This window comes from Cavia porcellus, unplaced genomic scaffold, assembly GCF_034190915.1.
Source record: "Cavia porcellus strain 051 isolate PalLab524CR breed Dunkin Hartley unplaced genomic scaffold, mCavPor4.1 scaffold_9, whole genome shotgun sequence".
Classification (NCBI taxonomy): domain Eukaryota; kingdom Metazoa; phylum Chordata; class Mammalia; order Rodentia; family Caviidae; genus Cavia; species Cavia porcellus.
The window spans coordinates 90,634,690-90,660,000 of NW_026947492.1; the positions used below are offsets into that span (position 1 = coordinate 90,634,690).

The 25,311-nt window shown below is 44.9% G+C and overlaps 2 protein-coding genes across 2 annotated transcripts in view; one reads left to right on the top strand and one right to left on the bottom strand.

Annotated features, from left to right (window-relative positions):
- Positions 1-25,311, top strand: part of LOC134477736 (endogenous retrovirus group K member 24 Gag polyprotein-like) — a 266,810-nt gene that overhangs the window by 203,541 nt on the left and 37,958 nt on the right. The gene's annotated exons all lie outside the window — the stretch shown is intronic.
- Htatip2 (HIV-1 Tat interactive protein 2) lies at positions 821-17,814 on the bottom strand. The gene is made up of 6 exons (XM_003462596.5): positions 17,302-17,814; positions 16,843-17,038; positions 15,075-15,182; positions 6,475-6,612; positions 2,007-2,068; positions 821-1,585 (listed from the first exon to the last, which is right to left on the bottom strand). The coding sequence occupies exons 1-6, from the start codon at positions 17,397-17,399 to the stop codon at positions 1,360-1,362; spliced, it is 828 nt and encodes a 275-aa protein (XP_003462644.2). The 5' UTR covers positions 17,400-17,814; the 3' UTR covers positions 821-1,359.

Genomic DNA, 25,311 nt, shown 5'->3' on the forward strand with positions numbered 1-25,311 from the left:
AGCTGCAAGGGCCAGGCGGGGATCTGCGCTCTGCTGGGGCCGCAGGGGAGGGGACAATGGCGCCGCCACCGTGCAAGGGCCACTGGAATTCAGGGAAGGTTTTCGTCTTAAAAATGGTAAAGTGAGGCAACCTGCCTTGTGCCTCTTCCTTTCCCTTGCTAGTTTTTTAATACCTTTTTGATATAGGTTCTTGCTGTGCAATTCAGGCTGGCCTTGAGCTCACTTTATAGCCCAGGCTGGTCTAGAAGTTGCAAACAGTTCTGCCTCAGCCTCCCAAGTGCTTACAGGAGTGAGCCACCACACCTGGCTACCCTTGCTAGTTTTAAAAGTGCAGCACCCAGAGCCCTTAGAATCTTACTGACTCTGAATGTTGTGTAGGATTCTAGACCAATCGAAAAAGCCAAATATTTGCATTTTATTTACTCACAGCATATACTAACAGTTACCTAGAAAAAAAAGATACAGGGTGCTCTTGCACAGTGGATAAAAATACAAACTACTGGATGTGAGCAGGCTGAGCTGAGTTAGAATCCTGACTGCAGCTTCTTACCCTCAGTTCTGGACTCTTGGTAGACTTACTTAGCCACAGTGAGTCTCAGTTTTGCCATCTAAAATAGGAGGATTTTTCAAGTTTTAAGAGGATAAAAGATACGAGAATGACAGTATCACTCTATAAAGACTATAGGCCTAACGTATAGATAATGTAAAGACTGCAACATAGCAAGCACTTGGTAACTGTCAGCCGCTATTGTATTATCCCGTGGTCAAAATGCAGCACTAACACTTGGGCATTTTTGAATAATCTATGCTGCATCCAGGATTTGTCCACTTGTTTTTATTCCTCTATTGATTTCACCCCATGAATTATGTAACCCTGGCTGTGTATTTTTATAATACACTCTAAAGAAGCAGTAAAGGCACCGTGTTCACTTACCCATTCGTGAGCACCATTAGTGAGCATCTGTGTAACTCAAGGCTGTGATGCCAGCAACTTTAGAACAGTACTCATCCACATAGTATGTAATGTTTACACTACCATTGTAGCTCTACAAATAACCATTTCCAAGCTGGCTCCCAATGAAGGGAATTTTAAACAAATGAGAACTACAGATTCCCACGCCCACAACCCCAAAATTCTGACCCAGAAGATTTGCAGTAGGTCACCCAGGGAGTTTTTGGAAAAGCTATGTGTTATGGCCAGGCTCTGAACCAATGCTTCAGAGCACAGCTGTTTCTTAGATCGCTGCGATAAGAACAGTTAAACAACAAAGTTAAACACAAACATTCTCTTAGACCCTAAAATGACAGATTGAGTGCTGAGTGTGGAGATTTGCCGGCAGAAGCATTTCTCCAACATGGTCATGGCTTGAGCGAGCCGTCTGCTTTTCCCAGGGCATGTATGTCCTTGTTTTCCAGCACTTCCATCTGCTCGCTGCCCGGTCTCACCATGTTGTTCAGCATTGCTCTCGCCACAGTCACCACAGGCACGGAGAGGCCACTGGCCCAAGAGTTTGGTAAGGAGCCAAAGAATTTCCTGACCAGCCATTCACCTGGGCGAGATTCTTGCCTGTCACATAACAGAGCTCTAGGGAGAAAAAGAAAAGCAGAGGAGTCAGTAACTTGCATTCAGACCATGATGGATATTACACTGAACTGTCTCCTCTCCAGATGGGATTTGTAAGCCAAAATCCTAACACACAATGTGACTATTTGGAGATAGCATGAGGGGAGAGAAGCAGGGTTCAACTAGGTCTTTAGGATGAGACAAGACTACTCCAGTTGGTCTGGTGTTCTCATAGGAAGAGATGCTTGCCCGTACGGACAGGAGAAAGCCATAAAGGGACACCAATGAGAAAGCTGCAAGCCACCAGCCAGGAAGAGAGGCCAGAGGCTCCCAGCTGTCTTCTTTCCTACCCTGGACCTCTTAGGCAGCAGACCCCTCATCAGAAACTGGCTTCTAGAGTCGAGCCCACAGTGCTGCACGCTCAGACAGCACAAATACCTACCCAGGCCTAAATACGGAGTAACGATCAAATTTTAATTCTTCAATCCTGGCTTCTGTTTCTCCCTGTTAAGACAAAAAGCATTTTTAGTCCTAAAGACCAACCAATCCAGTTAAGGAAAGCTTGACAGAAAAACTGGGAGTTCTGAAGATACTATGCTTCTGCAGGCCTCAAGACTCATAAACATCCTTACCTAGAACTTTGGGTTCCCAAGGGCATGGAGCGTTAACAAAGAGACCATTTAATCCTGACATGTAAAATAGTTAAAAGCCTTCTACTGAATCATTTCTAGTTTACTGACATTAAAACAAATCCAGAGGGGTAAATGATAGGTTGTTTTAATCACTAAAGCATTTTCACTTTAGTCCAGAATCAGTGCTGCAAATTAGCAGACGTTAAGTTTTCTGGGCGATTGGGAGGGTTTACAGGTAGTTCCAGTGGGCGAGAAAACTCACAGAAGACACCTGCATTACTGATTTTGTAATGGCTCCATGCCCCGGATTTCAAAAGACAAGATTACACATAGATCATGCTTTGAATTTGTTAAGCAAACCACTCATTTCCATGCAGGCAACCCTTAACTGAAACGCCAGAGGTGCGCTGGCCACAGGGACCTGCTGTGAAGTAACCTTCATTCACAGGAGGCCCTCCTTGGGCACCAGTCTATACCAGTTTCCACTGAACCTGACACATCATATAACCTCAGCTACTTAAGACATCGTTCTCATATTTAACCGGTAGTTTTTAGCATATTCACAATACAACCTTTATCACAATCTAAGTCTTAAAATCTAAGTTTGAAATCTAAGAAATATACCATTCACAACCATGGCCATCCTCTCTCCCCACACCCTACCCTACTACCAGTTTACTTTCTATCTCTGTAATTTTGCCTACTCTGTACCTTCCTTTTTGTTTGTATATGTGCTGCTGAAGTAAGCACACGGTTATTCCTTTTATAATTGAGTAATATTCCGTTGTATTGGTGCGCCACGGTTTATTCATCCATTCATCAGTTGAGGACATCTTGGTTGTTTCATGCTGGCTATGATGAATAATGTTGCCATGAACACTCTTATACAAGTGCTTATATAAACCTTTTGCTTCTCAGTTAGCTTTTTAACACAAACACAAGTTTCACTAGCATATGCCTGCTAATAAAAAATGTAAACAGAGCAGGCCTAAGATTGCTATCCTTAGGAAGACTTGCCTAGGAAGGCCCTTAGCTTGTACCTGGGAACATGGATTTAAGAGTGTTCCTTCCATTCTTGTTATTTTGGTGAGCCTAGTCATTCCTGCGTGATGGACTCCCACAAAAACCCTGCAATGTTGAGCTCAGGTGAACAACTCTGGCACACAGGACCCAGGCTGGGGAAATTCAGCGCAGCCTGTGCAGCCAGCTGGGAGAGGCCTTTTAGAAACCTCCCCCTACTTCCCTCTGGCCTTTGCCCTTTACATCTGTTCCCTTTGCTGATTTCCTTTTCTTGTAATTTCACAGAGCTGCAGGTATGACTACCTGCTACAACCCGTGAGACTTTCTGGAAAATAAGCAAACTTGAGGGTATTCTTGGGGATTCCCCCAGAGAAGCAAATCAAAATTTCTTTAAGGTCAAGGAGCAACTCTGGTGGTGAAATGTGCTGTAGGGTCCAACAGTTCTCCCCATAGCACCAGTGCCCAGGAAGGTATGTGACTAATCAGGCCTCCGCAATGCATGCAGTTGAACCATTCTTGGGGAGTAAGTGCTCCTAAAGAATACAAGAGTTTCTCCAACTGAGTGGAGAAACAAGAAGGCTGAGGACACGAAGAATAAATATGAGAAATGTTATACACAGTATTTAAAAGGTTGTTAGGGTTTGTGTCTGGATGTTGTCCCACCCCCCACCCAAAGCCTCATGCAGTCATGGGGCCAGGCTTTTTAGAAGTAGCTGAATCGGGGCTGGGGCTTTAGCTCAGCAGCATAAGTGCCTGCCTTGCAAGCAGGCAGTCGTGAGTTCGATCCCCGGTACCGGAAAAAAAAAGGAAAAGGACAAAAAACAAAACAAAAAAAAAGAAGTAGCTGAATCTAGGGTTTTTGACTGATTCATTGTTTACTGCTGGGATTGAGGGTGTGAGTGCTACCGCCGCCTAGGGCAAGTAAACTGCATACAACAAAGGGAAAAAGAGGTTTGCTTCTCTCCTTTTACTCGTTGCTTTTGGAATCTTCTGTGAACAAAAATGGTGGTTGCCCTTCTGCCATGATACCTTGACCTGGAGCCAGCTGATTAAGGACTGAAACCTCTACAAACTGTAAGCTATATAAACTGTCCCTCATTTAACTTTGGGTTTTGGGTATTTTGTCTCACCAGTGAGAGATAAGAGTAAGGTTATTCAGGATAGATCGTATCTCCAAATTCTAGATGCATCTGTGTTGTTCAAGATCACTCTGGGATGGACAATTTGGTTATCGGTTCTGTCCTTTTAACTAATTTCACATATAATGTCATGCTGTAGGTAATACCAGCCAACTTCTGTGAAGGGAGAACTCTTTCTCCATTTTGTTACTACAGCTATTTGCTGAGGCACTGTCATGGCTCAAGCATTATGCTAAGTCCTTCCCACATGTTAGTAACAGAAGGTGCTCATTACATAATGCTTAGCAGCACAGGCCCTGGAATCAGACTGCCTGAGAGACAGCTCCAGCCCAGCTACTTACCTGCCTAGATCTCAGTTTCCATACAAATGCACCTAAGAGCCCTTTGAGTTGTTCTCAATTAGTGTTTGAAATTAGCTTTGAAATAGCACAATTAGTGTTAACTGTTTTGGTCTCACTGAGCCATTATTATAACCCAGTCAGTCAGTAGCAGTAGTTCCTTTACCAACATGAGGAAATATACGTAATATTTTCAGTAGTAACAGGTATAAATGTCTACCTTGCCAAGGAGGGCAAAATGTGCCATTTGATACTCTTTTTCAGAAACCACATGTGTATTCTGAAAAAACTTTTCTTTTAAGGATTGTTCTAAAGTCACTCTAGTAAGTTAAAATTATCATTTTTGACTTAACCTTGTTGGTAGCTCATTGGTCTTCATGTGCCTTCAAGTACTGTTTTAGGATAAGCCATATGAAAAAGATCTGGAAACATATATTACCACAAGCTGATCATGAGCACAACAATGATAAAGATGTTTACTAAAATGGAACCAATCTTGTGTCTCTTTTTTAAACAAATAGATTTGTGTTTTGAGAGTAAAAAGCAGGCCAATGCAATTCCAGACAACTTCAGGGTCAAGAAGATGCTAGAAATAAGAACTAAGAGTAGAGTGCAACCCTTGCAGGCATTGTCTGGAAAAAGTACAGTTTAGAAAACTATCATAAAATATCTTAAAAACTATACATACAAAAGTAGGACTGGGCATGTTTTTGTTTTTAAAACTCAGAAAGATAACAATTGACATTTACAAAGCAACTGATTTCAGCTCAAAGTGAGGGCTTTGGACAAGTGCATCTGACCAAGGTGAGGACTTTTTGAGGAGCAGTTGATTAACAGCAGCAAACTCCCTCCTGTTGCAGGTGTTTAAGCAGAAGCCAGGGGAACTTTTGTAAATAAAATTCATAATAGAAACAAAGTTTGGCCAAATAACCTCTGCACCCTGCTGAGGGCATGAGGAGTGCCTGGGGACACAAAGCCATGGCCCATCTTCTGTAGCACCAATTTTATTTCAAGGTTAAAAAGTGGAACCTTAACTTTTTCAATTAAAATCAACAGGAATATGTATCATAATGAGACTACATAAAATGTGTGTCAATGTGCACGAATTTTTAAAAAATCTTTTATGAAAAGTTGAATTTATAATTACCACACTGCTTCAGGCTAAATGTCACCAGATGTCCTAAGAAGCATAAGCTCCTTCCTCTCAGCCAGTAGAGAAACTGAGGAGAAAGTGCACTCTAGGAATTAGAGCCTCTAGTCCAAAATACCATGCTGATGTTCAAGGCCAGAGCTGTCACAGCTCACTGTACTGATTCTTGGATAATTAACAGCAGGGAAGAAGTCGGGAGTGATGGTGTACATCTACAATCCCAGCTATTTGGGAGGCTGAGGTAGGATGATCTCCAGTTCAAGGCCAGCCTGGGCAACCAACACCACCGTCCCAAAAAAGTAAAAATGGCAGGGGATGTAGCGCAGTGGTAGAGCACTTTGCTAGCGTGCAGAGGGCCCCAGATTCAATTCCCCAGTATGCTCCCCCCACACCACACACACACACACACACACACACACACACACACACACCCCAAAAGGAGGGAAGACATTGCAAATTATCTTTCAAATCACTCCTACTTCCTGAATATACTCCTGCAAAAATATTCCCTATGGCTAGGAAAAGTACATAATTAAATGCACTTATATTTTTTAAATACTAGCAGTTATTTGGTATTATTTAGTATTATCAATTAGCCCAAAGCACATTAAAGAAAGAAATGTGTACAAACCTTAACTTGTAAATACAAAAAGTTGCTTGACTTATCGGCTCCTTTACTGGACACCAAGTTGAAATGTTTGCAACCTCCAGTTTTTGCCAGCTCCGCAGACTTCAGCACGTAATCCCGGTCAACACGAACAAATCCTTCCTGCATGGACAAAGGATGTGAGTTACCTCCCAGAGGCCCCAGATTCATTTTAAAGATGACTACTTGGTTGGGAAGCAGAGTGGGAGGTCTGGGAGAAAAGGGAGCTAAATAAAATGTGTCCAGGTAAGTCCTGAGAGTCAGGGTTCGGTCCTGGAAAAGGCTCCAAGCATGGTCCTCCAGACAGACCTCCAGGGGCGGCGGCAGCAAGGCCAGGCTACACTGGGAAAGCAGGGACAGTGACACTGAAGCCCGGACACCGAACTAATCACAAGACACAAAGGGAACACGAAGATGAGGCTGGGAAACTGCTGAGAGTCACACATTCTTTTGTTTTTTAATAACCTGATGACCTTACAACTCTTTTTTTTTTTTTTTTTTTAACTGTCAGAGCATGTCTGAGGACACTTCTCGGGCACTATGAGAGCAGGTTAATTTCTGATTTCTGTATATGCTGCACAACATGCCTTAGGGATTAGGAAGAAATGTTTTGGGTTTTTTTGCTAAGAGATACATAATTAAAATGATATACATACTAGGAGAGCCCTGATCTAGACTCACTACAATGAGGACAGTGGCTGGGTCTTTCTTAATTCACATCACAGCAACAGCACATACCTAGCACACAGTTAAAAATATTTGAATTAATGAATAAAAGTCCCCCCCCCCAAAAAAAAAGCAGAGAAAAGGCAAATCCAAAGAGAAAAAACTTCAGGGGTATAGCTCAGTGGCAAAACGCCCACCTGGCAAACACAAGGTCCTGAGTTCGATTCCCTGATCAAAAAACACTACATAAAGGGAAATGACAGGAGTAGAGGAGAGGACAATGTGAACAACACAACTGGAGGACATGGGTGCTTCCCCGCAGCTTCTTGGGACCATCACCAATTCTGGCACCCCAAAACTCAACGCAGTGAAGAGAAGGTGAAGGTCCCTAAAGCTGATTGTCCCCATTTATCTAGTGAGCTCCTATAGGAGCAAAATGGCAAATCTGAAGATCAGATTCCTGCACAAAAGATTTTTTACATTAAAATCCCTGTCACAGTTGTTCTAAATGTTTTCTTCAGTAAGGTGACTTGCTTCTTTCAGGGAGTGTTAGAAGGGATCTTAAGAACTACCGCGGCAAGGGGACAAGGTCCCAGGGTCCTATGAAGTGTTGGCTAGGAGGAGAGAGCTCAGAGCAGGATGCAGATCCTTGGCGCTCCAAGCCATGCTCTTTCCATTACAGGCCTGGCCTTTCTGTCCCAAACTCCCTCCTGCTGATGGAAGGAACATCTGTGATGCTGGTAGACAGAAGAATAACTTCTCAAAAGAGTTTCACCTCCCAGTCCTCTACCTGGGAACACGACAAGTGACATGGCACAGGAGTGCTAATGTTGCAGGACACCTGTAAAGGTACAGATCAGCTGACTGTATAAAGGGGAGATTATTTACATTATCCCCTTGGACTCCATGCCCTCCCCAAGGCTGCTCAGTCAACAGAAGCAGCAGGGTGAAAGGCAGGTGATGTGAAAAGGGCTCAACCTAAAACTGCTGGCCCTGAGCATGGACAACCATTAGTGACCATGATCCAAGGGCAGCAGGCAGCCTGGAGGAGCTGGAAAATGTAAGGAAAGGGTTCTCCCCTTGAGCCTCCAGGAAGGAGCTCAGCCCGCCACCACCTTGGATTCATCCCAGGAAAATCCATGTCAAACTTCTAGCCTATAGAACTGTAAGGAAGGAAATTTGTGCTGTTCTAAAATACCAAATTTGAGGTTCTTGGTTACAACAGCAATACGAAATTAATACACAATTCAATTTTTAAATAACAGACCCAAGCAAACTTTTAAAACTTTGTATTGGAATCTTTAAAAACAGAAAATATATTGTTAAGCAGAGAGCTCAGTGAGCTTTCACAGGCTTCTCTCCTCTGCAAGCAACTGCTAGACTGAGAAATACAACATCATGATCACTCTAGGAATCACCCTCATTCTCCTTTCTGATCACTCACAAGTATGTTGCTGTCCATACCCATGACCTGCAGGGTGGTGTTATTTTTTTCTGCCTTACTTTAGGTAGTAAAAACTCATCTCCCTCCCCAAGAATCACCACCATTTTCTTTTCTGACCCACACATTGATGCTCAATTCTCAACAACTGACTGGCTGACCTGTTCTACATTGTTTCAAATTCACCTTGTATGAAACAAACCAATTTTAATATTTAACATATTCTGGGAAAGAGAAAGAGAGAGAAAGAAGTGATTCTTATCAGAGTCTTTCTTTTCCCCAAATGGAGATTTTAAATGTTCCCAAAGTGTGCCAAGAAAAACCCAAAACCACACAGAAAAATTCCAACTGAAGTTCTCCTCCATGTCTATTACTTTCTCTCACTCCAATTTAGTGGAACTTCAATTTCATTAATTTGCCTTTTATTCACAATAAAATAATGTAGTTGACTGCAGAAATAAATTTTGTGAGTTTTGTTGTTGTGTTTGCACGATCCCTTGGAAGGATTATTATAGTTGTCTCTGTAAAAACGCTTTTCTTTTCATCAGCTTCTTTAAACATCAGGGAAAAGATTCAGCCAATCCCAGGCCTCCAGACCGACGCTGTCTCTCTGACTTAATCCTGGGCCAGAAGACGGATAATTTGATTAAACTGAGACCCTAATTTATTTGGCTTTAGTTCTGGATCAACCTCTCCTTAATAGAGTGCTGTCGTCTCCAATTGTTTGATGAAAATTAAAGTGACATAAATACCATTGGATTCTTTCAATGTGATTAGTCATCGAAGGCACATCAATACCACCCCAGCCATCAGACTCTGGCGTCCTTCCTTTCACCAGCCTTGCTGGCAATTGACAAGCTCCCCTTGAAGGAGGAGCACCCACGCCACCTCAGAGACCCCCACCCTCAGCCCATCATCCCCGCTCAATGAGCCCCGGTGACAAGGTGCCCACACCTTTCTCCGCTGGCATTCTCTGCATAAAGCTAAATATTGTTTTATTAGCAATCAATGGCTGTTAATCCAAAACGATTCCGCAAATCCTCTGAGCTCTCAAGCTGATTATAAAAACGCATTTTTCTGAGCCCACTAAGTTTTAAGTTTCACTTCCCTCGCCCTGATGCATGGCCTTTTGGCTGGTGAATGGGAACTCAAAAGGGAAAGAGTCAACGGTTTTCAAGGACTTAGAAATCAAACTGAGCAGGGTGCTGAGGACGGGCTGGGAGAGACAGCCACACACCCCCACTCCCCACCCCACCCTCTCTGGAGTGAGGGGCAGCCTACCCACAGAGGGAGGAGCTGCCTTTATAGTCTCCTCCATCCAAATTGAAAAACAATAGAAAAACAACTGTACCCCAGAAACACAATTTTTGGAAAAACTATGCATACTTCCCTAACCATAGGGCAAGAAAGAAACGGCCATCTCTTCTGAGAGAACTAATCCCATCTTGTTAGCCTGTCTTCGCAATTCTTTAACCCATCAGTGGGTCCTACTCTAAGAATCAGAGTTCCTTCTAAAAAAAGAAATAAATAAGTTCCTTTCCCAGCACCCAAAAGAATATATACGAAGTACTACAATTCCGCACATCCTCATTGGTACCACGAACACTGAAGGAGACAAATTCTCCAATTACTCTTATTTTAAGTTTAATCCTATCCAAAGCTACTAAGTACAGGGAGTAACCAAAAACTACATCGAGTGCTCAAATTTTTAAAATTTACTACAGTAAAAGACACACTGTGGTTATTGTTTCTCAAAATGCTTCTCCTCGCATTGAGCACACTCATCATTCTTGCTGCTTCCTGAAGCAGTTCTGAAAGTCCTTTTCATGAGTGTCTTTATGAGGTGTGTTCAAAAACACAGTGAACATTGGTACCAAATGTCATCCAAACAAAGGCAGCACATAAAATCATGACAGAGTGTCCTCATCCATCTTATTCATCAGATCTGCTACCGTGTGACTTCTCCAAAGTCAAAATGACCGTGGAAGTTAAACGTTTGGGGGCAAAAACATGTAAAGGTAAATGGTTTGCATTGATTCAGGATACTGAAGCTACAAAAAAAGACGCCTGGGAGCGGACGCCCAGGATACTTCCAACACTGTCAGGAGCCCTGGGATGGCTGTGTGGGAGTATTTTGAGGGGATTCATGCAAATATGTCTTGCTGTGATAAATTTTTTAAAATTTAAACTGTAACTGTGGATCCTATCTCGTATTTCTCTGAGTCCTCTTCACCAACGCCTGAAAACTGCTAACGGTATTGTGGCCTAAGAATGACTCATCCTGACAAGGTATTTCATGGTTGACAACGAATAGGTCCAGGAGCACACTGAGTGACCAAGGAAGGTCACAGGTGTCCTCTCTGAGAAGGGGAAGCTGTCATTCTGTACCTGGTCTCCCTTAGTCCTGTTTCTGCTTTGGGTCTTTTCTCCTGGATTCCCTTTTCAGTCCAACCCTAAATCAGACTAGAAAACAGAGACACTGACAGACAACAAATGGTATAAACTGAGGTCACATCTGTTTATGTCCCAGAGGGCACCTCTGTATTTGAGACAGAGAGGTGGGAGAAGGCGCTTAGAGAAAGAGCCCAAAATGATAAAATAAAATCAAACAGATACTGGGACAATCACTGTTCTAAAAATGTTTCCATCTGGGGCACCTTTTACTCTGTTCCACAATTAAAGAAAAGAATGCAAATGGGCAAAGGGGTTTGACAGCCACCCTCTCAGTGTCAGTCAGGACCTGGTGGACTGGGGCTAAGCAACAATACCAGGGTGGCACGGCCACCTGGTTTCTAAAATGGGCCTGCGATCCTAGAACCTCTCTACTCGCACCCCGCCCCCAACCGCATGTCATCTAAAACGACCACAATTAAGACAGGAGTGGGCAACGTTTTGCCATGAAGGACCAGATAATAACCGCTGCTAGCTTTGCAGGCCTCTGTCACATCTACACAGCTCCACTATTATAGCACAAAAGCATCCTCAGAGAATAATTACAGTAATAAGCTTGGCTGTGTTCTAGTAAACCTTTAATTCTGGACATCAAACTTTTAAGTTTCTTTCTTTCTTTCTTTTTTTCAGGCAAGGTCTTGCTACGATATACAGGCTGGCAGGCTCAAGTGACTCTCCTGTCTCAGCCTCCCAGGTAGTTGGCAATATCAGCATACACTACCACACTCAGAATATAAATTTGAAATTTCTACATTTCTACTTTGTGTGACATTACTCTTTTAAACGTTTTTAACCACTTTAAAATAGAAAGACACAGTTTGTAGGCCATACATTAAACAGCTGGCAGCTGGCAGCTGGCAGGCTGTATTTGGCCCCTAGGTATAGTTTGCAAATTCCTTTATGAAAAGAATATTTGACCAGAATCAGAAGCCACAGGATCCTAATGATGCCAAATAAATGCTGCAATGGATGCATTAATCACATTAACATATCATCCATTCAACAGAATATAAGAAAGAACCCGAGGTAAGGAGACTGATGAACAGGTGAAATCACTTCAAACCATCCAGAGTCACCGACCAAATCCTTCTGATACTACAAAGAAATGTTAAGCACATGTAATGCTCTTTACTATGACTGTAAACATTACATACAGTAAACATGTATTAATAAAACCAAGTTGGTTTTTTTTTTTTTTTTTGGTCTTTTTTGTTTTTATCGGTACCAGGAATTGAACTCACAACTGCCTGCTTACAAGGCAGGCGCTTATGCCACTGAGCTAAATCCCCAGCCCTAAAACCAAGTTTTTAAAAGGGAAATTCACAGTGTTATCTTTCAATTTTGCTTTTTACTCAAGCCCAATGCTCACCTAGTTTTATTTGTTTTGTGTTTTTGTTTATTTTGAGATAGGGTCTCACTATACAGTCCAGGCTGGCCTCCAACTTGTGTCGATTCTCCTGCCTCAGCCTCCCAAGTGCTAGGATTATAGGCACGTGCAAACATATCAAGCTGTCAATCTGGTTTTCAAAGGGTTATTTCAAGCATCTCTAGCACACAGTCACTAAAGCAAGGTGAAGATCATCTAGGACTAGAGTGCTTGGAAAACCAGCAGGTGAAGAAGACTAACAGAGCCCAGTGTTCCCCAAAGCAGACACAACAAGGAAAGTAGAGCAGGCCATCTCAGATCTCCCAAGGAGTCGGCTAAAAACACAGATACCAAGCTTCCAGCCTCAGAGATTCTGACCCAAGAGATGTGGACTGGAGCCAGTCAGGGGTCCATTGCACTGACCAGACCACTATGGCCTGTGGATGTAAAAGGAAGGTGAGCATCTAACCAGCAATGGCTCAGGGAAATGGTTTTCCAGGCAGCTGAAGACCGCCAGCAGACTCTTCACTGGCATCACTTCCAACAGGCGTTTGAGTAGACTGACTTCTATGGGCTGAATTGGATTCCCCTAAAATGCATATGTTGAAGTCCTGACCTTAGTAGCTGAGAATGTAACCTTGTTTGGAAACTGACTGCAGATGCCTTCCCCACAGCCCTCGAAGGATGCAACCCCAGCGACACCTTTCCCTTAGGCTCTGCCCTCTAGAACGGTTGTTTAAGCCATGCAATTCTGCCCTGTAGTCCTATTAAATGGGCATACCAAAGACGGGAGGGAAAGAGCCTGAGACCAAAACTGAGCCTCTGCAAGTTCCTCAACTGAAAAGGCAGATTGCTGAGGCCAAACACGGGGTGTTCCAGTTATCAAATGGGGCTGGGTGACACATGAGAGGCTCACCCCTGACTTCTCAGTAGCCCTCTGCTGATTTACAATGAACTCTTCTCCAGAGAGCAATACTGCCTCAGAATTCCAGCGCAGACAGAAACAGGCTGAAATGCAAACGCCCCTCATAACCAGTATCCTTATCTTGCTAAGTCATTACCTCTTGTAAACTGCCTAAAGTTATCACAACCTCCAAATTTTATATTGCACCCAACCCAAATTAGCAAAAAAAAGGGCGGGGGGGGTAGGGGTTGGGGAATAGCTGAGAGCTAAGAGCATGAGGCCTTGGGTTCAATCCCCATGCTGAAAACAAAAACAAAACAAAAAGACGGTCCTTTCCAGATGGAGTGCTAGCTTACTTTCTGCTTTTTGCTATCACTCTCCAAGCTGTTAAAGTCCTAACTCATTTCTAAGGCTATTTTACCTATGTTTAAAAATACCCCGAAGAGTGAATTCCTCTGAAGAAAACAGCTCTGCACAAAGCGTGCAGCAAAGCGATTCAGGGCTCTCCCTGTGGCACACTATGATACTGGCCTTAGGTCGTGCAAATCAACTGCTCCACGCTTAATGCAGCTCTTCATTCTGCTGAGTCACCCTGAAACCAGGCAAGGGCTGAAGGCAGCAAAGCCTGCAGTGTCCGAGAACAAACGTTTTCCAGTGCTTTTGGAGGGTACAGCACTTGGTGACCTTCCCTGGAACAGAACAGACTGTGAAGCAGGAAGGTGACCCCTTCTAGAAGGGATAATGGGCCAATTCCTAGGAGAATCAAATGTCTCTGTAATCCACAATTCTCACCACAGAGCTCAGAACCCAGCATTGCTGCAGGAGGGACGAGCAGAACTGCATAAGATTTAGGAATTCATCTCAGCTGAAAGCTGAGTAGAACTGTCCTCTGGTCGCTGAGGCGCCCTTAGAAACACAACTGGGTCTAACTACTCAGTTGATATAAACCAATATTTCTAATCATATGTGCCCTAAGGATTTAGATGCATCGAGGACAGCTTAAAAAACCTTCAGGAAGTCACTGGGGCAGTCATGGCCCTGCATATTTAATAGACACACTCAGCTCCAGCAAGTAAATTCTGCCAGGTAGTAACAACAATCAAGGTATAAGTTACGTAGATCCATTCACATCTGCCCAGGTCTACAATTTAAACGGAGGCATTTAGCTATATAGTAATCTATGACTATTGGAGAGGGGTAAATCACTTAGAACACCATTAAAAAAGAAATAAAGCACGTGTTTAAAGAGCTTTGCGTCAGTAAGGCTGAATCATCCCTGAGGCTGAATCACTGATGAGGGCTGAGTCACCCCCAGGGGGCCGGCTGAATCCTGCTTCCCAATTCTGAAGGTCTGTCCCCAAAGTTTGAAGGGTGGCATAAAAAGAGTTTAAAGCTAATCACTCAAGTGAGGGACAATGCTTCAAGTTTAAAACACCCATCATGGCACTTGGTGATCGATGATGAAGCAGGACCTCACTGTCTTAGGGGAAATTACTGTGATAGAACCATCAGCTACAGGCAAGATCGTGCAAATACGTATGATGTACCCAGTGCTCAGGCCTGAATTTAGTAACCTGAAGGAAAGAAATCTATCAGTACCATTCAGGGTATAACAAAGTGAAGGCAGTAGATGAAATCTTCAACTATAAACTCTTCCTTACATTTCAGGACCACCATAGATGGAGAAGAGTAAGCAAGAAAGGAATCCCTGCTACTACTGGCCAGCGCCAAGGGGGGAATGGGCATTTCTTCCTTACCGCTCCCACTTTTGCTCTGGTGGTGCCCAGGCAACAAAATCCAACGTCATGACCTTGAAATGCAGAAGCGTAGTCATCCAGCTTCTCAAAATCTACCACTTCTTGATTCTGAACAAGGACACAGAATATAAAACTTCATGTTATTTAAGAAACACACAGAAGAATAAACTTCAAGAATAAACTCCAGCTCATTACTAGCAGGTCTAAGCACTTACTCATTTTACCAATTCATTTTCTCCCACCAAAACACAGCCTGAATTGGAAATCAACACTATACCTATCGTCATATAACCAGACGAGGGGTGATACAGATTTGTAAAATCAGGTTCAATTATAATTTATTTATGCAAAAAAAAAAAAAAAGTATCTGCAGCTGACCAGAAGGAGATCACTGAGGTAGGTGTTTGGAATCTCAAAGACTGAGGTTCAAATCTTGTTCCTACTACTTATTAGGCAAATCGCTGCCATCAACTTATGGATCATCATTTTTTAGCTATAAAATGTGAGTCCAATTCATAAACTATCTGCATCAGAGTCAGCCCAAAGGTGCTTGATAAAAGGCATATTCCTTTTTATCTTCCATGCCAACACTTCTGAGTCAGCCTGAATACTGAACTCATAGTAATGCTAACGCACGCTGACATTTAAGAACCTGTCTATCCTTTTAAGTCCGACACCATGAAAAATAAGTCATGACACCATGAAAGTTTGAGAAATTCCATCACCCAGGAGTTCGAATAATGTCTTAGCTTCCTTAGCTACCATCCTTTTTTGTAATGCTGGAGACTGACTACTTTGCCTCACTCACGCTAGGTAAGTGCTCTACCACAGGGGTACTTCCCCAGCCTTGCCCAAAAGCACTTTCCTGGCACTGTATAAAATGCTGAAGAAAAACAGGTTTTCACAAACTGCTTGCTCAAGAGATGTGCCCCCTCCAGTGCTCTCTCAAAGATACATCTCAGAGTAAGGCTCTGACTACCAGGAACCTCTCACAGGTCCCAGAAAAGAGGACATGAAGACCACGTAACACTTGCACAGGTCTAAGCAAAGATGTCTGTTTCAAACAGGCCAAGTCCTGTTAGGCCAAAGACATGAGAAATGACGTCAACGTGGACCTATGGGAGTCAAGAACACTTCATCTGTGCGCCTGTTTGTTATCTGGAATATTCTTTCCCACGAAGTCCACTTCCTACCTAAATTCTGTGGTGCCTCAGAAACAGACTACATTATTCAATTTGCTGCAAATTCGTGGATAATGCACTTTAGGGATCAGAATCTCCACGAAGTTCAGACTGGAAGATATTTATTAGGCATCACCAGATGAAAGTTGGGGCATCTCTTGCTTGCTCATGAACGTGAACTTTGGTAGAAGGTAATGTTCCTTTTGGAACACAAGCCTGGGGAGCCTCGAGGGGCAAGGTGGTCCACTAAAGGCCTTTCAGATTCTGTGACGCTACCCTCTTCAGTGTGCAGGCCGCCAAGATAAGCCATAGAGTCCAGAAAACTGCCCTGGTTTCCGGACAAACTCTAAAGCCTGCTCTTGCATGCACTAAAAACAGAGCTCTTCGTCCTGTCTCGCCAGTTCTATCAAACCAGGGCCTGCTTCGCCCAGTTCTGGGCGGTGAGACGGAGGACTTTGGCAGCTCAATCCCGGCCCTAATTTCCCCACGGTCCAGCACGTTCAATTTGTGTGTATGAAATATGTTCACTTTGCAAAATCAAAACCAAAGCAGGTGATACATTTTTGAGTCCCAACTAAAATACCCACCACGTTTTTATAAGCCTCCTCCTCGAAGGTGAGCTTCCTGCGGCCAATGAGAGTGACTTTGGAAAATAGGTTCTGTTCCAGGATTTCTTTCAGAAGCACTTTGCCGGTTTCTCCGCTGGCACCCAGAATAAAGACAGATTTATTTTGCATCCTGAAGTCTTCCCGAAGCTTCGGCAGCGCCTGCGTCTCGGTCATTCTGGGGAAAGAACAGTGACAGTGCAGGTCTGGATACTGGATACGCACTGTCCTTACCTACCTCGGGAACAGGGCTGTTTATCAGTTCCAAGGCGCCGCCCAGGCAAAGTGCAGAGTCACCTGCCCAGGTGGGCGCCCCTGCGCCGTGGCCGCAGGTAACGGGGCCGTGCGCACCCCTGGGCGCAGGTGGGTGCCACACAACGCAGGCTCTCCCCCATGACATCCCAGGCTCGGGGCCCAGCTCGGTCCTCCTCCGAGGGTTACCTGAGCCCAGCACCGGGCCCCGCGTCCTCCTGCTGCAAGAGAAGCAGCACGCCCACCACCGCGATCGCCGCCGCGCCCAGCGCCGCAGACCCCGGCATCCGGAATCCAGCGGCCCTCTCGCCCTTCGACCGCCCCCTGCGGGCCACCCGCGTCAGCCCAGTCGCGTCTTCCGGGTGACAGCGGCCTGCGTGCGTCCTCGCCACGCCTGGAGGGGCGGACCCGGGAGGGGCGCGCGCCCAGGGCAGCGCGCGGGGAGTGGGCGCGGACGGGCATGTGCTCGGGCACTTGGCGAAGTCCGGGGTTAAGCTCCTGGGTCACCCGGTTCCTGTCGCCCGCGGTCCCCGGGAGCCTCCCTCCAGCGTGTCTCCTCAGCTCCTGGTCTCGGCTTAGGCAGGCCCCAGCCTAAACACGGCCCAGCTTGACCTTCGTTGATTCCCCAAAGTGTAATTTCAGTTTTGTATTGGAAGACGTCGTCATCGCAAATTTAGCATGTCGAAAACGCATCTCTTCCCCGCAACCAGTCCAAACAGGAATGAAGTAAAACCTGTTCCCTTCTTAGATGTCAGGACACCACACACACACACACACACACACACACACACACACACACACGCCCCTCCGCTCTCCTCTGACGTCAGAACTCATCCTATCCCTTTTAAAGGCAGCTTTCTCCTAGTCTTGCTGTGTTCATGGTTGGTCCCCTCTCCACCTCTCACCAGTATAACTGGTTTTTCTTCTAGATGGGTGGGTCTGGGTGACACTGCCACACCTCTTGTGCAGTTCACTGTGGATCTGAAGGAACTTCAACACTGGGTCTGTCCTGGATCTTGGAAGCCCCTTAGCACGACAAGCAAGAATCGGAACAAGACAGATGTGCTGTGAGACTGGTCCTTTTGGGACCCCATCTCCCAGGCCAGAAACCAACGGCTCCTGGCAAAATATTACAGGCGGGCCTGACCTAGGCTCCCCCATCACGTGCTTTCACATAGGTTTTATGTTTTGGGGGTGTAATAAAGCCTGAGCCAGACCCCCAAAGTCTGGGAGAGCAAGAATGGGGGTGATAACATCCCGTTCCCACCAGTGACCTGATGATGTGATTTGTGTTTGTGTTTTGCTCCCGTTAATTTCTACCTGCCTACAGAGCCTATTCTGAATACTTCACTGAGCCTGGCAATGAATTCTTTCTCTGCTTAAGCCAACCAGCTCTGTTCTGTTGCTGGAAATAGAAATCCTTGACAAATACAAAGCAAAGTGGTGTCCCCACTGGCCTGTCAGAGGGCACAGGCTCTTGCATTTGTGTTCCCAAAGATTCTTTTACCAAAACACCACAGGAAACCTCGTCAGCTAAGCCTACCAGATCTGTCACAGAGCTCATAACGCGTGGGTTCACAAACGAGTCACAGAGGTCATAATGTGGTGGATTCACAAACGAGACTCAGATTAAACAGGCCAAATTGAATAGTAATTTATTAATAATGGAGCTTGATGGCCATCAGCAGCATCCACTAACAATGAGTACACTCCAACCAGCTGGCCCCAAGTGAAGCTTGCCTTGCTATTTAAGGCTTTTTAGCATGGTGGTGGTGGTGGTGGTGGGGTATCTGCTGGTAAAATTTCACAAGAAACAGGTGGCCATTTGGGTTTTCTTTGCAGTTTGTCCCTCTAGAACATGTTTACCTCAGTTTCCAGGACAGTTGTTTACTCAAAGACCTAGTTTCAGTACGACCTATTTTTGGCAAGACCCAACCACAAAGTTTAGTCACAGTTCAGCATGGTGGTGATTGTGCTAAGCAGACCGGTTTTACAGTGCTATGAAACTTAACCTATACCAGTATTTAGGCCCTGATGTCCATTCTCACCGTTCTTCCTTTTTAAAAATTGTGGCATAATTATTCTAGAATAAATTCATAGATTCTAAAGATTTAGTTCCATGAATTTAGAAAAATTGGATACCCCCTAGGTGCAAAAACAAGATATAAAATATCCTGATCTCAGCATAGGCAGGCACCAGCCAAAAGACATCCCACCCTGACCTTCGTGGCTTCCCCAAAGTCTGTTTTCCCAGAAAGTACCTATTTTCCTCTGTTTCAGCAATCCCTCCCCACCCCAGAGCCAATCTCTGTCTGATTATTATCCATAGAGGTCAGTTTTGCCTGTTCTAGACCTTCATTTCAATATATCAACCAGCATGTAGTCTTTTGTATCTTTTTTTTGGTTTGTTTAACCTATGTTTTTAATATAGGTTAAACAATGTTTTATGTTTTAATCATCTTTGTTGTTTGCAGGGCTGCACTGTGAGTTTTGAAGGCCCTAAACACTTCATGAGCCCCTTATTTCATATAAAAAATGGATATATGGAAAACTGTATCTTATGAGTGTGTTTCTGTAAAGCTGAATATTATATTATTGATATTATTTAATAACCATTTTCTTTACAAGTTCATTTTCATGAGCCAAACAACTCACAGCACAATGAAACACTGTGCTGTTGGTGTCTTAGGTTTGTTTCTGGGTTAGGGCTGTTTTGAAGCAGGGTCCTATGAACACTCTTGCATCAGCCTCTCAGTGGACATAGGTCATTAATCCTCTTAAGTAAATGCCCAGGGCAGGAGCGACAGAGCTGTCTCCAGGCCTGAGACGTTAGGTGAAGGTACCATCTCATATCCCATCTACTTGACATCAGTCTTTTAATTCCAGCCAAATTTTAATCAGTTGGTCAAATGACTCTCCAGATGTCTTTTTTGCAACACAGCCCTGAATTTTAGTAGAACACATTGCTATTCAATTACAGTCTCTATTTCCCAGCATCATTACCAACCTGGTACGACCATGTGACAGTGATTTACCCAGTGAGATGTAAGTAAAGGTAATAATGTGCGAATTTTAATCTTGCATTTGTGTGTGTGTGTGTGTGTGTGTGTGTGTGTGTGTGTGTGTGTGTTGCTATTGGCAAATGGAACCCAGGGCTTTCACAGCCAACTACATCCCCAGGTATTTTTAAATTTTTTCTTTTTTATTTTGAGACAGACACTCAGGAAGTTACTGAGTGTGGGCTCCAACCTTTGCACTGTGATCCTCCTGCCTAGCTTCTCAAAGTACTGGGGTTACAGGTGTGTCCCACCACAGCCAACTGGCACCACATTTTTATAAGCCGTGCATCTGCTTTCCTGTCACATCCTCCTTTCTCCTTTCCCTAGGTTAGCATGTGAACATGGGCCTGGTGAACTAGTCCTGACCATCAGGAGAGAGACACCAGAGAGAAGCACAGAGAAAGAAGCTGGAAGCCAAGTTGATGGGTGATTTTAGAAAACCGAGCTACACACCCTGCCTGGAGCGAGTGGAGACAAAATAACTCTGACCGTGTTGTCACCACTGAAGTTTTGCTATGGCAGTTTAGCCAGCACTTTGTGTAATGCAAGACCTTCCTTCTACACAGTTTTGTCAGTCAGTATTTAATGATTAACTAATGGGGCAGGGTCATATCATAGTAAGCAATATAGATAATTTTTCAAGGTACATATTTACTGATTACTTATTGTAGGTAGATACTGTGCAGAGCAATAGAGGTATTTTTCCCTCCAAGACAAATCAGATACTAGATGCAGTCACTATCCCCTGGGGAGGTGAGTTATAAATACTTGGGAAGCTAAATGAAAGTATCCATTAAGCAATATTATAACACATGCCCAGAACTTTCCTGGGAGAGTGCCTCATGCTGAGCATTAAATGGGTGTACAAGAAAGAAATGGGAAACAAGGGACCAAGACAGTCCAGGGCTTTCCTTCTATACTAGCAGGCACATCTCATCAAGGTCTGAGATAATGGGACAAGACCCAGGTTACTAGGGCAACAGGGCCATAAAAGGGAAAGGGGAAGAAAAGGGAAAGAAAAAGCAGAAGGAAAAAAGAAGGGGACAGGAAGGGACTGAGGTAGCACAGAAAGGTTCCCGGTACATAGGAATTACAAGGTGAGCTTACAGTGGTCCCTGGTGTGGGAGAATGCAGAAGGGCTGTCTGTGTGCTGGAAAGCCAAAGGATCCAATCAAAAGCGGAAGGCCTGGAGCTCACTGCAGAGTCCCATGTGAATCTGTAACATGAAGCTAAAGGGTCTGTCCTGGGAAGCTGCAGAGCCCACGCTGGAAGCCTGGCGAGGAACATCCAAAGTGAAGGTGAAGACTGGAGCTCTCAGAAGAAGCAGAAGCAAGACTTTCTTCTTTCCCTTTTTATTCCATCCAGGCTGCAACCCTATTGGTTGGTGCCACCAAAAATAGGAAGGGGTCTTTCCTTTTCAGGAAATCCATCATCCAGACATAGCTAGCACCATGCAGAACCAGTCAGCTAGGCTTTCACTATTTCTGTTGACACCACAGTTAACTGTCACGGTGGGCCAAAAGGTCTGGCTAAGGAGTGCATGTTTGACGAGACCTCTGACTTTCATGAAGTCTCTGTGTGTATCTTGGCTTTCACTTTCTTAGTTGTAAAATATGAGCTGTTTTAATGCATTTATTTTACTCCAAGGAAGAGACATCAGTTAACTTGAAGAAGAACACCGAATACCGTAAGGACACTTCAACTAGGTAAGAGAGACAGAATCTCTGAGAAATCTGAAGACCAGGATCCCATGTAGGAGGAAGCCTTATTACTATGGGCATCTAGGTTAGATAGAAATTAATGTACCATCAGAGAAGGATTGGGCCCTCAAGGACGCCAGCACAAGAAAATAAAGACATTAGAACTGTGGCTGGTGGTGCATCTAAAGCGAGCAAGGCCTCATGGGGAGACATAAAGGCCAGGCTTACAGGCCTCCCTACGAGATAAACAGCAACTTGCGGTTATACAATAATTGGCTCTGCCTGTCCAGTAAGTCCAGATAGGCCTCAGCTGCCCAGGTAGGTGGCCAGAGCATCTGGACCTATCCTTCCCGCAAAATGCCTTTGTTCTTTGCATATATCCTTGCTATGTGCCTCATTTCCCTATTGGATCAACACTAGCTAAATGGCTATCCTTGAAATCCTATAGGCTGACTGTAGTTTGACCCACATTGTGCCCATGTTTTGATTTGCGTGTATATTAATTACCCTTGACAAAGGGTTTCAGTGGTCACACCATGTGGGATCCTTCCTAAAACCCCAGGAGCTACTTTTCTTTTCCTTGTTTCCAGTAAGTCTCTCCTAACTTTTTCCTTTGGTTTTTGACTTCATTCCTGGATATTGAGCAGCCACAAACTCTGCTCATTTGACATCCAACAGGTCAGGAATTACTTTTCTCCTATGTTATTATGGAGGCTGGAGCTGTGTTTAGGTTTCATTTAGAGCCCGCAGGATCAGGAATCCACGTGCCTTCACTTCAGAGCTATATTTTTGGTTACACTTTATTTAAGACTGTTTCTGTTTCCACTGACTGAAACACCACCTCAGAATGTCTTGGATACAAAAGGAGAAATCCTGGTATCCTGTGTGGATTGCTTTGGGCATGAGCGGAGTCGGGCAATCAGCTAGTGGGCCTAGATCCCAGCTCCTTGCTTTCCTTGGTCCTGCCTTTCTTCCCAGCATTCGGGCCCAGAAGGTGACCTTTGTCCGCCATGTAGTCAGAATCAGACAGAGGAAAGATAAGGCTCTGCCAAGTATGCATGGGGGTGGGGTCGTGGTGGCTGTCTCTCTCAGGAGAGCTGAGGTCCTCTGCAGAACACAGTCAACTTGCAGCAATGTACTGGACTGGTCATTTCCCATCACTGTACCATACACCTGACCCTGAGTGCTTTACAAGGCAAGCAGGTTTATTTAGCCCCCAATTTTACAGGCGTGAAATCCAAACAGCATGCACGGGCTCTGGTGAGGGCCTCAAGGTGGACAGCATCTCAGTGAGCACAGGCGGGCCGTGAGCTAAGATGGAAAAACTAAAACCAGGCCAAAAGGTGACAAGGAAAATCATAGTTTTATAAAAATGACAACTGCAGCCAGTTTTATTTTTTCTTCTTCTTCTCCCAGAACGTAAGCCTGGGCAGTTCCCTTTCACTTGCCTTTCTCACCTGTATGTAAGGATTCGCCATATGAATATGAATAGACTATTTAGCCATCCTCTCCCTCTCACTGGGCCAGCCTGTGACCGTAGATTGTCAGATCCCACAGATCCCTGCCACCCAAAACACGTAGACCCCCAGTTCCCTACCTTACTGTGCTGCATTCTCTGAATGCTCGTGCACCTTAAAATCTCTGCCTGATAAACCCTCCCAGTGTCTCCAACTGATGTGTCCAGAAAGTTCTTTTTCTGAGGCAGGAGTCAGCAAACTGCAAGCTTGTTGCATAAAAGGGTGGGATAGGCTCTGTATTTCAGCCTTAGGGACCTCTCAGACCCAGGCCAGGGACAGTGACACAGGAAGCCAGAGGACAGGGAGCGTCCAGTCTTCTCTCTTCTAAGAAGTTGCCTCTCGGCAGCTAAGTAGTGTCCCCCAAGAGCTATATTAATCCTTCTCTTGGGTGGGTGGCTCCCCCGGTGACCTACTGATTTCCTGCTAGGCTCCAACTCTTGAAGGGCTCCCACTGGGAACCAAGCTCCCACCCCATGAAGCCCTGGGAGAGGAGCCACCTCCAAACCGCAGCACACCCATAAGATGAGCCAGGGAGCCACTCTGCCTCCTCCCCATGACTTCGTCTGCTGCAAGCCAGGAGAAAGGAGAATGGATGCCAAATGACATCAAGGTTACCAAACCTGCCCCCCGTTTATTATCCCATTTATTCAAAAGTGCAGTCTGAGGGCACCAGGCGTCACATTCAGGGTGCACAGCCTGGCTCCAGGGAAAGTGCTTGGTACCTCATAGGTGTCAAAGGAAAATATCTGCATGGTTGGATTTCTCTGTGCCTGATCCATGAGGCTGGGAAGGAGAGCCAGAGGACCACTTGTCCAACACTGTGACTTTACAGAGGACCTCAAGGACATGGCATAACATGTGACACAGTGGGCCCCAGATAATGCTTTTCATGGAGCCAACACAGGGAAAAAAGAGGGGAAACCTGATGAGGATCCTGGCTCCTCTGACCCCCGTGTCCAGGGAAATCTCTCCTTTCGCAGGATCATCCCACCTCAGAAACCTTTCCCTGCTTCATAAGTGCAGCTTTTGAAAAAGATAAAGCCTTAGAAAAATGAAAATATAACTGAAATGTTGGAAATGGAAAGCTGCCTGGCCTCGCCCTAGACCTGTCGGAACAGAAGCAGCAGGGTTGCAAGCTCCTCTGCTTCTGTCACCCTGTGAAAGGGGATGTTTACTGTGGAAGGGATGGTGTTAGGGTCATTGTCATCCTCCTCCTCCTCTTCATCATATCCACAAAGGGAATAACAGAGCCTTCCCCACAGAAAAGCAAGTCGGGGTTCGGCTCTGCCACTTTTTTCCTTGCAGTGCCACAGAACCATGCCATGGTCTTGCACAAGCTAGAGGAGCGATGTGCCGCTGAGCTACACCCCAGCCTCCATCCTTTTCTGAGATGAGGCTTCGCTGAGTGCTCAGGCAGTCCTTGAACTCAAAATCCTTTCGCCTCAGCCTCCTGAGTCACCAGAATGACAGCGAGCACCACCACACCCCACCTTCTCCTAGTTTATAAAAACTTAGATAACACTTGAAATACGCTGAGTTCTGTGAGTACAGTATGGAGATTAAGTACTGGACACTTGTGACATCCTTATGAAACAGAAATGGTGACTATTGCAGACTCAGAGAGGGCAAGCAGCTCCCTGAAAGCCACTCAGCGAGGAAGCCGATTAGCCAGGATCCAAACTTCACAGTCTCAATTGTCTCCGAGCTAGTGTCTCCTGAGCTCCTTACTCCTGAAAGCCTGTTTCCTTATTTGCAAAATGGAAAAGAGGACATTGCTTACTTCCTAGGGGACTCACGAAAATGACTGAGACTTGGCACAGAGCATTCAGAAATGTGCTGAGCTCACTCCAAGCACTAACTGAAAGCCAGTCCATTATTAATAATTTCAATATCATTTATTATTCAGCTCCCTGGAAATACAAC

Bases quoted from the DNA above. Each gene is read 5' to 3' on its own strand.
- Htatip2 (XM_003462596.5), bottom strand. From the start codon at position 17,399: ATGCCGGGGTCTGCGGCGCTGGGCGCGGCGGCGATCGCGGTGGTGGGC. The intron at 17,039-17,301 runs GTAACCCTCGGA...TTCTTTCCCCAG, and splicing joins GGGCCCGGTGCTGGGCTCAG to AATGACCGAGACGCAGGCGC. The intron at 1,586-2,006 runs GTAGGTATTTGT...TTTTCTCCCTAG, and splicing joins TACTCCGTATTTAGGCCTGG to AGCTCTGTTATGTGACAGGC.